This window comes from Arvicola amphibius, chromosome 8, assembly GCF_903992535.2.
Source record: "Arvicola amphibius chromosome 8, mArvAmp1.2, whole genome shotgun sequence".
Classification (NCBI taxonomy): Eukaryota; Metazoa; Chordata; class Mammalia; order Rodentia; family Cricetidae; genus Arvicola; species Arvicola amphibius.
In genome coordinates this window covers 71629814-71645905 of record NC_052054.1, presented here as the reverse complement: position 1 = coordinate 71645905, position 16092 = coordinate 71629814, and the positions used below count along the sequence as shown (strand labels likewise).

The 16092-nt window shown below is 41.7% G+C and overlaps 1 protein-coding gene across 1 annotated transcript; it reads right to left on the bottom strand.

The window, feature by feature from the left end:
* Window positions 1-10553: 10553 nt before the first annotated feature.
* On the bottom strand, window positions 10554-15791 carry LOC119821828 (pregnancy-specific glycoprotein 22-like). The gene is made up of 5 exons (XM_038340942.2): window positions 15719-15791; window positions 14165-14524; window positions 13373-13732; window positions 11865-12224; window positions 10554-10828 (listed from the first exon to the last, which is right to left on the bottom strand). The coding sequence occupies exons 1-5, from the start codon at window positions 15780-15782 to the stop codon at window positions 10554-10556; spliced, it is 1419 nt and encodes a 472-aa protein (XP_038196870.1). The 5' UTR covers window positions 15783-15791.
* Between the last annotated feature and the right edge of the window lie 301 nt (window positions 15792-16092).

Below are 16092 nucleotides of genomic sequence, written 5' to 3'. Positions count from 1 at the left end.
AGACCATTTTTTGAATATGCTTGCTTTCTTCCGTTGTATAATTTTGACTCTTTGTCAAAAATCAGGTGTTCAGAGGTGTGTGGGTTTATTTAATGGTGTTAAATTCAATTCCATTGATCCATGTGCCTGTTTTTAAACAATACTGAACTATTTTAATACTACAGCTCTATAGGAGAGCTTGAAGCCAGGGATGGTGATGCCTCTGGAAGTTTCTTTACTGTACAAGACTGCTTTAACTAACCTGAGTATTTAGTTTTTCCATATGAAGTTGAGTATTGTTCTTTTGAAGTCTGTGAAGAATTGCACTGGGATTTTGATGGGGACTAGAATGAATCAGTAGAATGTTTTTGGTAAGATTGCCATTTTTGAGTGATCTCCACAGGAGTGGGCCTGAGACAGCCACCTCCACAGGAGCAAATACAAGGGAACAGCTGCCAAGGGAGTAGGACAGAGCCAGTGACCTCTGCAGGACTGGGAGCAAGTCAGGTACCTCCAAGGGAGCAGGCCCAAGCCAAAGACCTTCACAGGAACAGGCTTAGGCCAGGGACATCTACAGAAATAGGCCTGAGCCAGTGATCTCCATTGGAGCAGGCCTGAGGCATCAACCTTAACAGGAATAGGTAAAAGGGAACGTCCTCCAAGGGAGCAGGCCCAAGCCAGGGACATCTGTGAGAACAGGCCCTAGCCAGCGACCTCCACAGAAGCAGCCTTGAGCTAGTGGCCTCTGCCAGAGCAGGCCTGAGGCAACAACCTCCATAGCAGCAGGTATAAAGGAGCCACCACTGAAGATGCAGATCAGAGCCAGAAACCATTGCAGACCAGGCATGAATCAGTTACTTCTGAGGTAGTAGGCCTGAGCCAGCAATCTCTTCCAGAGCAGGCCCAAGGCAGCAACCTCAGCAGAAGCAGCCCCAAGCAAGCAACCTTCATGGAGGTAGGCCCAAATGACCCCTGGTATTGGAGAGCAACCTCTGGAAGCGCTGAGCTACTTCAGGAACATGGAGAAACCAATGGGGTGACTGGAACCATGGGCCTGACAGCAACATGAGGAGTAACCATCTGAGCCTTAGATCCACTGCCACCTGGAAGATTGACCACTAGAGACACAGACAGCCCCATACTATACCAAAAAGAGGAAAAGATAGGTAGACAAGGTAAGAACACACTCAACACCACAAAGAGCAACACGACACCAGTAAAATCTAGTGGCCCTACAACAAGACTTGAACAACCAAATATAGAAGAAGCAGAAGAAAATGACCTGAAAAATAACTTTAGAAGAATGTTTGAGGCACTTAAAGAGGAAATGAAATATTCCCACAGAAGAGCCCAGAACAGAAAGAGACAAAATGGAAATAAAAACCAACATTTTGGCATTCCAATATGGAGTTAGAGTAAAAGAAAATAAAGCAACACACATTTTCATTTCTGATTTTGTTAATTTAGCTATTCTCTCTCTTCCTTTGGGTTAGTTTGGATAAGAGTTTGTCCATCTTGTTGATTTTCTCAAACAACCAACTCTTGATTCTTTTTATTATTCCCTTTGTTTCTTTTTTATTGATTTCAGCACTAAGTTTGATTATTTCCTACCAGCTATTCCTCCAGAGTGAGTTTCTTCTTTTGTTCCAGAGCTTTCAGGTGTGCTATTAGTCACCGAGATTGAATTCTTTTGTTGTTGTTGTTTTTGGTTTTTTCGAGACAGGGTTTTGCTGTAGCTTTGGAGCCTATCTTGAAACTAGCTCTTATAAACTCAGCTGGCTTTGAACTCACAGAGATCAGTCTGCCTTGGCCTCCTGAGTGTTTGGGTTAAAGGTATGTGCCACCACCACCCAGCTCCAAATTCTTTATGTAGGCACTTAATGCTATTAACTTTCCTCCTGATACTTCTTTCATAGAGTCCCATAAATTTGAGTATGCTGTGCATTCATTTTCATTAATGAAAATTGTCTTTAATTTCCTTCTTATATCTTCTTTGACCCAGTGGTGATTCAGTTGAGCATTGTTCAGTTTTCATGAGTTTGTAGGCTTTCTATAATTAGTGCTGCTGTTGATTTCAAACTTTAATCCATGGTGATATGATAAGATACAGGTGGTTATTCAAATTTTTTGTGTCTGTTGAGAATCACCTTCTCATAATTGGAAACTTCAGTCATCAAAATATAATGACCAATGTTAATTAACTTTGAGTAGACAACAATCTGGCATTTTCCTGTCCTCTTAACATTTCTTGCTCACCAAGAGCTTCTTGCTGATGAACTGTTTTCCCCCTCTGTCCACTATAAGTACTCTGCAAGCACAAACTCTGAGTCTCCTCCTAAACACTTAGGAAATTACAGCTCTTAGTTGAGTTTCCCTTCTCTTATCCATCATTAATACAAGTTCTCACATTTGTGTTAGGACACAAGTCTTCAGCTTTAGGCCAGATACCCACACTTTAATCAGGCCACAATTTCTGCAGCTCTCTCTAGGACAGAATGTAGAAATTGTCTGTGCTTTGACCTGACTAATCACAGTTTATAGTATCTGGCTACCCCATGCTCCTTTTCACTTACACTACACTGAACTACATCAAATGGTATAAAACACCCCACCACTGCTGAAGGATGATAAAATATCAGACCTTTCTTTTCTCCTTGGTATCAAGAAAATACTGATCCAGGATGTTGCCAAGAAATGGAGGAGGTTCTTAGAAGAGGCTCCTCATCCTCCCGTCATGATCACTCTCATAGTAGCTATTTCTCATTCTCTCACTCACCCTAGCTCTCTCTTATGTTTACTTTTATTTTTAAAGTTTCTAAAAGTTCTTTTTAGAATTTCCTACACACATATTGTGCTTGAATTACATCCTTTCTACCCCACCCTCTCTTACTCGGCATCCACTTAGGACTTTCCACACCCTCTCAACTTCATGGGTTTTTCTTTAATTATTACTATTACATACATATTTATGTATAAATCAATAATGATATAAATACAATTTGACAGGTCCATGTAGTGTTGCCCATGTGTATATATATATTCATGGGTGACCTTGTGGGATTAGATTACTTATAAGGGGTCTCATCCCTAGAGAACACTGACTATCCCTCTCTCAGAACTCATTAACTACTGGACGTCTTTATGTCAGAGTGGAAACTCTTGAGATTTCATCATGTATTCTAGAATGTCAATTGGTGTTATCATTTTTAGGTCTATTTATGCAGTCATATGGTTGACTTTTCTTGGGTGTAGTTATCTCATAATATATAAAAGACACAATCTAACAGTAGACATCATGATCCTCTGCCTGTTACAGTGTTTCCAATTCTTTCTGGGATGTGCCAGAGCAAGGGGGTTGTGCTATAGATAGATCAAGTAGGACTGAAGACACCATGGTATCTATCTTGCTTAGGATTTTAATGCTGTGAAGAGATACCAAGGTCATGACAACTCTTACTAAGAAAAACATTTAATCAGGGCTAGGCTAAAGTTTCAAAGATTTAGCCTGTTATCATTATAGTGAAAAGTATTGTAACATGCAGGTAGGCATGGTGCTGGAGAAAGAGCTTAGAGTTCCACATCTTTCTCCACAGGAAGCTGGAGACAGTATGACACACTGGGAGTAGTTTGACTACATGATACTTCAAAGCCTGCCTCCACAGTGACAAACCTTTTCCAACAAGACTACAACCACCCTAAAAAGGCCACACTTCTTAGTGATACAACTTCATAAGGGCCAAGTATTCAAACATGTGAGTCTATGGGGAATATTCCTACACATATTACTAAGCAGCTGTTGTTCACTGTTTTGGGGTTAGTCTTGGATTTTTTTTGATGGCCTCTTTGCATAAAAGGGCATTTTTAGTATAGGGCTGTGTAGTAGGAGGACACTTGTTTGTTCCTGGTTACTCAGCCCTGAAATAACCACACAGAAACTGTATTAATTAAGTCACTGTTTGACCTATTAGCTCTACCTTCTTATTGGCTAGCACTTGCATCTTAATTTAACCCATTTCTATTAATCTGTGTATCGCCACAGGGCTGTGGCTTACTGGCAAGGTTCTGTCTAGCATCTGTCTCTGGAGAGGCTACATGGTATCCCCTAACTCTGCCTTCTTTCTTCCTGCTTTCAATTTAGATTTCCCCACCTACCTCTATTCTTCTCTGCCAGGCAAAAGACCACTTCTTTATTCATTAACCAATAAAAGCAACACATGTACAGAAGAAACTCCCACACCATTTCCCCTTTACTGTGTAAATAATAAGGAAGGTTTTGCCACACCTCCTAGTGGTACAACTTCATAAGGGCCAAGCACTCAAACATGTAAGTCTATGGGAATATTCATATATATCACTAAGCAGCCATTGTTTATTGTATTTTGATTAGTTTTGCATTTTTGATGGCCTCTGTACCAAAAAAAAAACACATTTTTAATGTAAGGTTAGAGCTATACTTGCCTGTGGGAATGAGGATAAATATTTAAAATAAACCTAGAAATTAAACTAGTTTAGGAAAGTGGTCATTATGGATATCCTCTAGGATCTATAAAATCACTATCCATGTACAGTTGATTGTATTCCAGTACCAGTTAAGATTCCTTCCTTTTGAGCAACCTGAAGTCTTATTAGACCGTTTTTTATTACCTTCCAGGGATAATTGTCACTCTTGAACATATAGGGTTATCTTCCATGCTGGTCATTGTTGTAGTTTGTAGGAATCACAACTGAAGTGGACAATTCACTGTTTTCCTCTGTTGCCAGCTTTCATACAATGTTCAAGTACTATAAAGTCTAATCCTCAGAGAAGAGCTTTCTTTACCATATCAGAATGAGCAGGGATGACATGAGTCAACAGCTGGTCTTATGCAGGTATATTACAGCTATTAGTTTGGTATTTTTATGAGACTCCTGACTTTGAGAGCAAGTTAGTCTCTGACCCTTGTGTCTGCTCTTGGGAAACATTTGATCCTGTTGTGTGGCAAGGTCTAACACCAATATGATAATTTTGTTTCATATCATTATATTTGATTTTGTAATTTTTTGTTATTTCTTAGGGTCCTATTCTTCTCTAAAGAGAAAAAGAAAGGGAGTGGATCCCAGTGATAGGGAGGTTGGTAGGACCTGGGAAGTGCTGAGAGAAGGGAATCTATAAACAGTGTTTATTGTATAAAAAAAGAATATATTTTCAATAAAAGGAAAAAAAGTTCATTCATCAAAGTGATTAATGGCATTTCAACATTTAATTATATGAACTTTGTTTTTAAAGTAGTAACACTACTAACACTGGTAGTGAAATTTGAGAACTTCCTGTCGGTTTTTCAGATTACTAAAATTTCCATGACTACTCAACAGTGATAGGGGGAATAGTTGTAGTGTGAAGCGGCGGGGCTGCGTTCCCGCCGCCCAGTTCCCAGCAACCAGCTAATCCGCCGCCGGCTAGCTTTACCCAAAATAATTACACGGAAACTTTATTCTTTTAAATACTGCCTGGCCCATTATCTGTAGCCTCTTATTAGTTAATTCTCACATCTTCCTTTAACCCATATTTAGTAATTTGGGTAGCACCACGAGTTGTGGCTTACCAGGAGAGATCTTAACCTGCGTCCATCTCGGAGAGGAGCAGCATGGAGACTCACCACGCGACTGCCTGAAGCGTCTCTCCAACTCTACTTCCTTGTTCCCACAATTCTGTTCTGTCTACTCCACCTACCTAACTCTCTGTCTCTTAAAGGGCCAAGGCAGTTTTCTTTATTAATTAACCAATGAAAGAAACATAGACAGATAACTCTCCTCCATCATTTCCCCTTTTTCTGTTTTAACAAAAAAGGCTTCAACTTTAACATAGCAAAATTACATATAACAAAACAGTTATCAAGCAAGTATTACAGTTACAATATTTAAATCTATTTTATCTTTTATCATAACTAAGGAAAGCTATAACTATCTATTTATTCTTCAACTCCATCAAAGACTCCAGAAGGATATAATGCTACCTAAGTAAATAAGAAATAAGTAACTTATAAAACTCTAGAAATGACAGAGACAACTCGCTGCCTGGACAGTCACCCAAAGTTCCTCTGTACCGTTGGGGCATCCATCTTCAGCCTTCAGGCCCATAGTGTCCAGCAGACTTTTTCATGAAGCAGGAAATTCCAAAGACAGTTCAGTCACTTTCTGCTGTGTCCTGCAGAACGTCTCGCAGACTCTTTCATGAATCAGGAACCCCGAAAGACCATCTCACCTTTAGGCAAGTTCAGCAGTCCTCTTTCTGTGGGTTCCTTGTGTCCAGTTTATGCAACAGTCCAGGCAAGAGCATTTTCTTGCCCAAATGGCTAACAAACTCCATAAGTAGCCTCTTCGATGCCCATCTTCCTCTCGAAGTAGATTGGTGCTGCCGGGAGCAGACGTGTCTCATTGTCATGAAAAACCCTAAGTTATTAAAACATTAAATGCCATATTCTGCAGTCTTTGAAAGATATGAAGAATATCTATCTAACTGAAATATATCTCTACATATCTAGAAAATCTAATAACATGACTACAAGCTTAACTATTATCAATGATTATCCATTAACAACCTATATTTCCTAATTATACATTACAATTTTTAAAATGAACTACACAATCAAAATAGCTTAATCAAAATCAGAAATACATATACATATAACAAATTGACCTTAAAATCCATACCAATGCAAATTATTCATATCTATATCATATCCCCCTTTAAATGTAAAAGAACATTTATAAACAATATTTGGGAATGTGGGCGCAGTTATTTCTCTCCAAACTGCTTCCTGCTGAGTGGGGGCGTTGTTATTTAGGTCTTTCATGGTATAACCTGTGTGCTAGGTTCCTCTCAGTTGGCAGTTGAGTGAAGTAATTTTTTGAAGATGTTCACAGCAACCTTTCAGGAGGGCGTGGTCTATCATACCATATTGGGATAGAAGCAATCCACAGAGTCTCGTCCTCTGTGAAAACAAAAGAAGAAACTCTTTTCCAAAGCATCATGTTCTTAGATACAAATCCTGAAGTCATACCATTAAAATGTCCATTCTGGTCTAGACTGGCAGCCCATATAATGAAATGTCTCTCTGTATTTAGCTCCTTTACAGTCAAAAAAATCAAAGAAAACACAACAAAATACATAATCCAGACTCTCTGTGAATTTTCCATTTTTATGTGGCTTATTTTTACTCTATCACTTACTTTATTCTGTCTCTTTAAAGACTTTACCCCTATTTTAAGGCATTAACTTTATTTTTTATATTTTCTTCTCTCTCTCTCAAGCCTACATACATTCATCCAACACTGTGACTCATTTAAAAGTCTTTTATGTCTGAATCTGTCCTATTGTGAATCTGTAATTTTTTTACTGTCGAGAAACTTGTTTGATTTGAGCCTTTACATTGCTAAGCGCTTAAGACTCTAAGCTGTGACATTCCTAGGTCAAAAAACAGGTACTGTGAGCTTGCCACGCCCAGTCCAACATAGCTGAGCCGCTTGTGACTCTGAATCGGTTGCAGCTCTGAGCTGCAGAGCTGCGGGCTGCTCTGGATGTTGGCTCCACCTCTCTCCAATTTCAAAATGGAGGATGTACCATTTTCTACTAGCTCTGGGGCCGCCAGGTAGGAGCCGCACTCAGCACTTTAACTCTGAGACTGAGCGTGCAGCACAAAAACTCTTTTAATCCAAGTTACAATCAAATCTGACACGCAGAGCACTGTGCAGTCTGAAAAACCTCTCTCTCTATGGCGGCAGGAATCCGCAAATGCTGTCCCGCTCGCCTAAGCCTGATTCCGCCATCTGCCCAGGTGCAAGAAGGGAGCAGTGAGCCATTGGCATGGTCTCAGAGAACTTTCTTTCCGATCCCAAGTGGGCAAGGTTTTTAAGTGGATTTAGTGACCACGTTGGAGCGCCAATCTGTAGTGTGAAGCGGCGGGGCTGCGTTCCCGCCGCCCAGTTCCCAGCAACCAGCTAATCCGCCGCCGGCTAGCTTTACCCAAAATAATTACACGGAAACTTTATTCTTTTAAATACTGCCTGGCCCATTATCTGTAGCCTCTTATTAGTTAATTCTCACATCTTCCTTTAACCCATATTTAGTAATTTGGGTAGCACCACGAGTTGTGGCTTACCAGGAGAGATCTTAACCTGCGTCCATCTCGGAGAGGAGCAGCATGGAGACTCACCACGCGACTGCCTGAAGCGTCTCTCCAACTCTACTTCCTTGTTCCCACAATTCTGTTCTGTCTACTCCACCTACCTAACTCTCTGTCTCTTAAAGGGCCAAGGCAGTTTTCTTTATTAATTAACCAATGAAAGAAACATAGACAGATAACTCTCCTCCATCAAATAGTAGTGTGACTTACATGAAACAGACAAATACCCAGAAACCAAAACCTACAGAGATGGATACATGATGGAACACAATATGTATGCCATGAATAACTCAAGACTGAATCAATAAAGAAGTTTGACAAAAGTGAAAAATTTTAATAATGAAAACAGACAAACTAAGGGTATAAGAGATGCCAGTGCATTGGAGGCACATGTGAAAAACCACTGCCAACTCAGTACTCACTGGAGACACAGATAACTTTCATCCTAAGGAAGAATGAAACACAATACAAGGATGCTGTGGCGGCCACTTTTCTTCAATATTCTCTTAGATGACCTAGACAAAACAATTATACAACACAAATAAATAAAATTTGGACAAATAATTAGCTGTAAAATAGATCTGCAGATGGCATGAACTTATTTTAATCCTAAAGATTATACAGTAGTTTCTGGAACTGGTGAACAAACACACCCATCTGAGCTCTACTACTGTAAACTAATATTGCACACAAACCAATAGATTCCCTGTTTGGTCAGATGCATAGAGAAGCTAAGTGGCAAGGAAGACTCAATTTAGGACACCTGTACCTCCCTTAGAGAAAGAAATATAAAAGATTTGTGGATGGATTGGGGCAGGTTAGGGTGGAATAGGTGGAATCTCCCTGGAAGCTACAAGAGTGACCCTAGTAAAGACTCCTCATACTGAGGCATAGGTAACCTGAACCAGTCATCTACTGTAACCACAAGAGACTCTAACAAAGGGACTGGGACACCAATCCAGCCACAAAACATTTGATCTACAATTGTCTATCCTGAAATATATACAGAGGTAATGTTTGAAGAGAACTTGTTGGATTGGCCAACTAATAACTGATCCAAATTAAAGTCCATGCCAGACCTGACCTTGCCTGGATGGCTAAGAAGCATACAGAGGCTTGACAGCCCAGAAATTAAGAAGAGAAACAAACATGACCGAAAACATATTTCAATGAAATGCTGACTAATGAACTTTTATTATACTAGAAGATCAGTGTCCAGCCTAATGGTTATCAGAGAACCATCATCCAGAAAAATGTGAAAACAGATGCAGAGATATACAGACACACATTTGGGAGAACCTGGGAAACCCCAAAGAATAGTGGAAGGATGGATCATAGAAACAAGAGAGGTAAACCATGAACACATGGACCACAGAAACAATTGAGCAGGGCTTATAGAGGATCACAGGGACGGAAGTGATAATCACAGACCCGGTATGGGTTTGAGCTAGGGCCTTAGAATATAAGTTATGCTAATGCAGATTCTTCGGGAACTCCTAAAGGTGGAAGTAGGGTACATCTCTGACACTTCTGCCTGCCTTTGGACCCTTTTCTTCCTACTGGGTTGCCTCTCTAAGCTCTGATATGAGGGATGGTGGCAAGTCTAACATAACTTGATATGCCATGTTCTGTAGATATCTCTATCATTTTTGAAGGGAAAGAGAAGAGGAGTAGATCTGGGATAGAAGGAAAGTGGAAATTAGAAAGGAGTGGGTGGAGGGGGAAACTGTGGTCAGTATGTAATATATGAGAAAAATAAAAAGTAAAGAAATATATTAACAGAAAAACACTTATGTTCAAAAATTCCACTGTGAAGGCCATTTTCAGGATGAAAACAGTGCGATCTGCTCTTATGTGAAGGGTGTTACTTCTGTGCATCAAACAAACTGGATCAAAGCTGTTTAGAAACCAGCGAGGTCCACAGTGAAAATGGACACACCCTTCTCCTGTCACTCTTCCTCACTTCACATGGCTGACTGCTGTGCAGGCAGCATTGGGTTTAGGTGAACGAGTGAAATGAGGGATGTGTTTGATCATATGAGAGAATGTTTTCTCAAAGAAAACAATGCATCACTTTCAGAGTATACTTAGAGCATCCAAAAGCTTTAGGGCTCCTGAAATTAGTTTGCATGAATTCTGAGAGATTATATATTTGGACCACAAGCTAAGCTTTTGAGGCTTTAGATTTTTGTTTATCATGTTGATGTCTTTAATTTCTTTTTAAGACATCACTAGAATCCCTGACCTTCTCTTGTACACACATGTATCCCAGGACTATAGGCGTGAGTCACCACACTGGCTAAACCTGAGTAGTACCTAATCACTTTCACCACATAATTTTTCTACATTTGTACCCCATTGATTAAATAAATGTCAGCATTCTACCCTGGAATGAGAGGAGAGTTCACTCACTTATCGTGGCCAAGAGACTGGGAGACTGGTCTTCATACTGACTTGGTTGGAGACCTCACACTTGTATTCTCCAGCATCCTCACTCCTGACAGGATCTATTCTGAGTCCACACTTTGTTGGGGACAGAGTCATCCTTCCTAGGTGATGCATACTCTGGTTATTGAAGATCCAACGGATGGAGACATCAGTGTCGGGTGAAACGCAGGTGAAGATCACAGATGTACCTCCTGTGACTGTGGTGTCAGTGATTTGCACAAAGGGCTGTGTCACAGGCTCTGTGAAGAAAGAGGAGAATACCAAATGACAGTCGTCCAGAGAGTTCAACCAGGCCCTCTTTAGTTCAGACTTTATAAATCTTACAAGGGGGAGAATTTGTAGTTGTGACTGTAGACATAGCTTGTGCTTTGGATCTGCCATGCAGGGACTGTGAGACCCTTCTACAGGCACTGCTTCCCGTCTCAGTTTCCCTGTAATAGGGAACACAGTGCATGATCATTGCCATGAGTTAAGCTTAGTTATGAGCAATGGTCTAAGCTTGGAATGGGGGAGCTGGTGACATCAACAGCATCTGTTACTATTTAGCTGAAAAAAAACAATTCCCTAGTCTGGACTCCTGAGGTGAAGGAGAAATCAGGAGTAGCTACCTCTTTGATTTCTTCCCTTGGTGCCTTGAACTTCCAGTGAAGTCTCATAAACCCTTCAGAACAATAGGCTAATGGCCCAGACACCTGTCCACTGAGTCATAGGAAAAGGAGATAGATGCACAGGTGACCGACCAAACTGCAGCTGTCATGGCAGTAAACAGCTGGTTTTACACTTTAGGATCGTAGGTCCCATGACTTGGACAGTCAGTAAAGCCTTGTTCCCTGTGAGCTCTGATAAAAATCTAGACAAACAGCTGCAAAAATCTCCCCAGTGTCACCTTGAGTCCAGCCTGGGGCAAAGTTGTGGAGTTGGGGCTTTCTGGTTCTCTCTGTTAGGACCCTAAGATTTAACTATCCAAGAACTGCTTGACTCCAACAGAATCTTTCTGGGACATCTGCATGGAGACAGCTCCAAGTGTCTAGACTGAAGCTGACATTTTATACCTTTCTGTATGAAAGTTCCTCCTTTCTGTACAAAAAGGCAATTGTGGGGTTCTGATTTTTACACTTTGTCTACCCCATGTGTGTCCTGTAGTAGAGACCCAAACCCCAGTGTGGGGACACAATGCAGTAGAGGAGAGTGCAGACACAGCCCAATCCTGACAGGTTAGTGTATGAAGTGGGATCAGACTCTTCAAGCAGTTGGAGACCATAGAGAGTCACTTACTCTTTACATAAAATTCCACGTATGCTTTTACAATTTTGGAATCTTTGTTTAAAACTGCTAGCGTGTAGAGTCCTGCATCTTTCTCAGTTAGATCCTGGAGCATCAGGGATCCATTATTGTACACTGTATCTCTTCTTCTGAGTGCAGGCCCCCAGATGATGGAATTCGTGGCTCTCCTGTATTCTACAACTTTAAAGAACGGGTTCCTATACTTTGATTTATGCCAGTAAAAGGCTTTCAGATCTTCTGGAAGATTATAAACTTGGAGAAATACGCCTTCCCCTTCAGCTGCATAGCGAGGCACTGGTTGGATCATGAGTTGGGAAGAAGCGAAAGGATTACAGAACTGAGAATGGGGAGCTGGGAGGGAAAAGAGAAAAAAAGCCATCAGATGGGGATCATTGTGCTTGGTGAAAAGATGTTAAACTCCATCCTGAGCAGATGGATTCATCACTCAACCTAGTGTTGCAGGTGTGTGTGTTGTTTATCAAACTTAATAGAGAGTAGAAACATGACCTCCTCCTTTCCAACAGTGCCCCTGATACCATAGTGTCCTCTGCATGGAACTGTCACTAGGGTGTATACATGGCTGCTCCCTCACTGCCCTCAGACACTGCGCACACACATGAACACTGGGATTCGAGATGATGACCCAAATTTTTCTTTGGTTTACATTGAAGCAACACTCAACCCCTGACTTCAGTAATAGATGTGCTTGCTCTGTCAAGTATCCATTAGGTCTGGGGATATCTGAGGCCTGGGGAGTAGTGTGATCTTCAAGGCAGGTTCGGGTCTTTAAAATGCTTGAGTAATAGGCTGAATGGTTTTATGTCAACTTGACACAAGCTACAGTCATTTGGCAAGAAAAGGTCTCGGTTGAAAACTCCACCACCAGATTGGCTGGTGGGCAAAGCTACAGGACATATTTTTAAATTTGGAATTGATGCAAAAGGCTTCAGACCAATACAGGCAGTTCAAGCATTGGGCAATGAATCCTGGGTGATATAAGAGAGTTGTTTGAGCAAGCATGAAGATCAAGCCAAATGGAAGCACTTCTCTATGGTCTCCATACCTGGATTTTATTCATGACACTCTCAATTTGTAGCTAATAAATACCCTAGTTTGACATGAATGTTCTAAAACCATTTTCCCTATCAGCCTTGAAAAGATGTAAGAGTAGAGCACTAGAAAATGCTCCCCTGTGTCATTTTAGTGCAGTCTTGGAAAGATGACAGAATTCAGGGCTCCCTGATTTACATTCACAAGAGACTGGGCTGACTCTGACATCTTAGACAGAGTTGCTTTCCATCAAGGCCTTCCTTGATGCAGATGGACACAGAAGATGGAAGTTGAGCTGTGGCCATTTGTCTCTACCAGTGTGACCTACACTAAGTGCAAAAATCTCCACCTGGGAACACAATACAGGAAAGAGAGCAGCTTGGCCACCCACTGCAGTCCTCTATGTCTAAGGTCTACCAGGCACTGAACAATCACAGAGAATCACTTACTGTGGACCTGGAGTTTTATCTGTGCTTCCTCACTTTTCAAATCTGTTCTCAGAATAGCTAGAGTGTACAGTCCAGGGTCTTTTTGAGTGACACCATGGAGTAGCAGGGATCCATCACTGTGCAACGTCTCTCTGCCGCTGTATGCAGGCCCCCACACAGTTGCTTTCCTGCCTGGTATATATCGGGCAACCTCAAGTTTCTTGGACGCAGTCATCCATTTGAACCAGGCAAGGGCTTTAATATTCTCTGGTGGATTGTGAACGAGTAGAAGAACACTTCCCCCTTCAGTAATGCAAGGTGGCACTGATTCAACGGTGGGTTGGGGAGAGGTGGCATGGCGCCCACAAGTCCAAAAGATGGCTAAAAAGGAAGAGAAAAATCCAACCAAATTTTAACTTTTGGATTTGACTAAAATAAGGCCCCATGTCTGCTGCTCATCCTAGGTATGTGAGTTTTTCCCTGTCCTTCTCGGTGGAGGTAAGCACCCAATGTCAATTCCTTTGGGGTCTTTCTCAAGGACACACTCTTTTGAGAACCCCAGGAGTCTAGACATAGCCTGTTATTGTTATCCTAGACTGAGTTACCCACCATATGTCCACCTGTCTGTAAAGAGAAGTCAAATGAAGGACTGGGATCTATTGTCATTACTCTACACTGTGCGTATCCTGCACTGAATACTCAAAGCACAAAATTGGGTTACAGTGCACAGGGGAGGGAGGCACAGGCCACTCTGCTGTGTGTGCCCAGTGAAATGAAATCCACCCAGAACCCAAAATTCACAGAATCACTTACTGTGGACGTGAAGGTACACGGTTGTTGTTGACACAATAATTACATGTCTATTTAAGATTCGTAGGATATAGAATCCTGTATCCTTCTTGGTGACATTTCTCAGCAGCAGGGATCCATTGCTGTACACTGTTTCTCTACCACTGTGAAAAGGCCCTGGTATACTTAAATCTTTGTCCAGGAAATATGTTCCAATTCCATGGTCCATACTTTCCACGCTTTTGGACCAGACTAAAGCTACAGAACTCTTTGGCAGACGGTGGACAAGAAGAAGGACGTTTTCTCCTTCAACCACTTGGGGTGGGACAGATTCAATTCTGACCTGGACGGCTGTGAGCAGGTGCCAGCATGTTAAAAGGGAGGCTGGAAGGGAGCAGAGGAAAAACCACCAGTGTTGAGTTTATTTGACCATCATTCAGCTTAGATGGGAGGAAAGAAGTGTGTCCATCTTTCTTGTGAGAAACATGATTTTCATTCCCTCAGAGCCTCACTCTGTATGACCAACTTCCTTAGGAATCCTCTGCTTGGGTGTCTGTCTGCCTCCCCCGTAAGTGTCCCCATATCACTCCTCACATAAAATATTTTATGTGATGCCTTTCTGAACTCCTCTGGAGAGTCCTCACTTTCTGACTTTTTTCTCTGTCCACTTTATAATTCCAGTCAACCCAGGACTTCATCTTGCAGATACACTGATGTCAGGTCCACAAGAGTCAAGGTCTTGTGAGGACATGGATTAGTGTGGCTGTTTTGTAAAATTCAGCTCCTGGGAAAAATTTAGGCATAGTGGATAAAGGGAAAGAAGAAAAGAAGAAGGAAGGAAGGAAGGAAGGAAGGAAGGAAGGAAGGAAGAAAGGAAGGAAGAAAGGAAGGAAGAAAGGAAGGAAGAAAGGAAAGGGGAATGTGTCCCCGTGAGATTATCTACATAGTTCCCAGGTTTGGAGTTAATGGCAATAATTATATTCAAGTGTGATTTAAATTATTTTAATTTACTCATGTATATTATATGTGTATTTCTGAAGGCAGGTGTCTCTGTGTGTTCATGTGAAGAATGCCAAAATCTGTGTAGAAACATATGTTTCATTTTGCCCATGTGTGGGTACATGCCACAGAACATATGTGAAGACACTTGTCTCAATGTTAGCATCTGCAGATATACACCACAGCACCTGTGTGGAAGGCAGGGAAGAGCCTTCCTGAATCTGTTCTCTCCTTCTACAATGAGGGAGCTGAGTATTAAATTCATGTTGTCATGTCTCCACACACTGAGCCACCTCTCTGGTACACCCCTGTTTGATTTCTGTTTGGATAGTCATGCTTTCATGATTGGCAACAGCTGTCTTAGAATACTGCAGACAAAGTAATTGACTGTGAATACTGAGTGCTTGAGGCTTGTCTCTTCCCCTTATCACATCTGTCTGCTCGGGCTGCTGAGCCTTCTTCCCCATGACTTCAAACAGAAACCTCAAGTCTTCTCTCAGGTTCCTGCCCTCATTAGAAGACTACAGCCTGCCTCCAAGCTTCCTTCCATCCTCACAGTCAGAGAGTGTGTACCCTTACCTGTGAGCAGAAGACCCTGCCATGAGGTACACCCATTGCAGAGAAGAACAGAAGACACCTCCATCTCCCTTCTCACTGTACAGTCCTCCCTTTTAGGAGAAGAATTCAGTTCCAGCAAGGAGCTCAGTCTCTGCTGTTCTTCTTTCCCCTGAGCCCAGTTTCCTCTCAGACAGGAACACTTCCCAGAATCCAGTGGGCTGTTGGGGGTAGATTATGTGTCCAAGGCACTGCCTTGTTCCTTCCACTCTCAGTACTGCCCTGTATCCCTCTTGACTTCCCTTTATGTTCCTCCTCCAAGGAGCACATTGAGCAACAATGCTGATAAGCATCCCCATGCCCTCAGAGAACAATGGCTCTTCTGAGGGCTGATATCT

Coding starts and splice junctions, on each gene's coding strand:
- LOC119821828 (XM_038340942.2), bottom strand. CDS start 15,782: ATGGAGGTGTCTTCTGTTCTTCTCTGCAATGGGTGTACCTCATGGCAG. Junction 14,525..15,718: donor GCAGGGTCTTCTGCTCACAG/GTAAGGGTACAC, acceptor GCTCCCTTCCAG/CCTCCCTTTTAACATGCTGG. Junction 12,225..13,372: donor GATAAAACTCCAGGTCCACA/GTAAGTGATTCT, acceptor TTTCCCTCCCAG/CTCCCCATTCTCAGTTCTGT.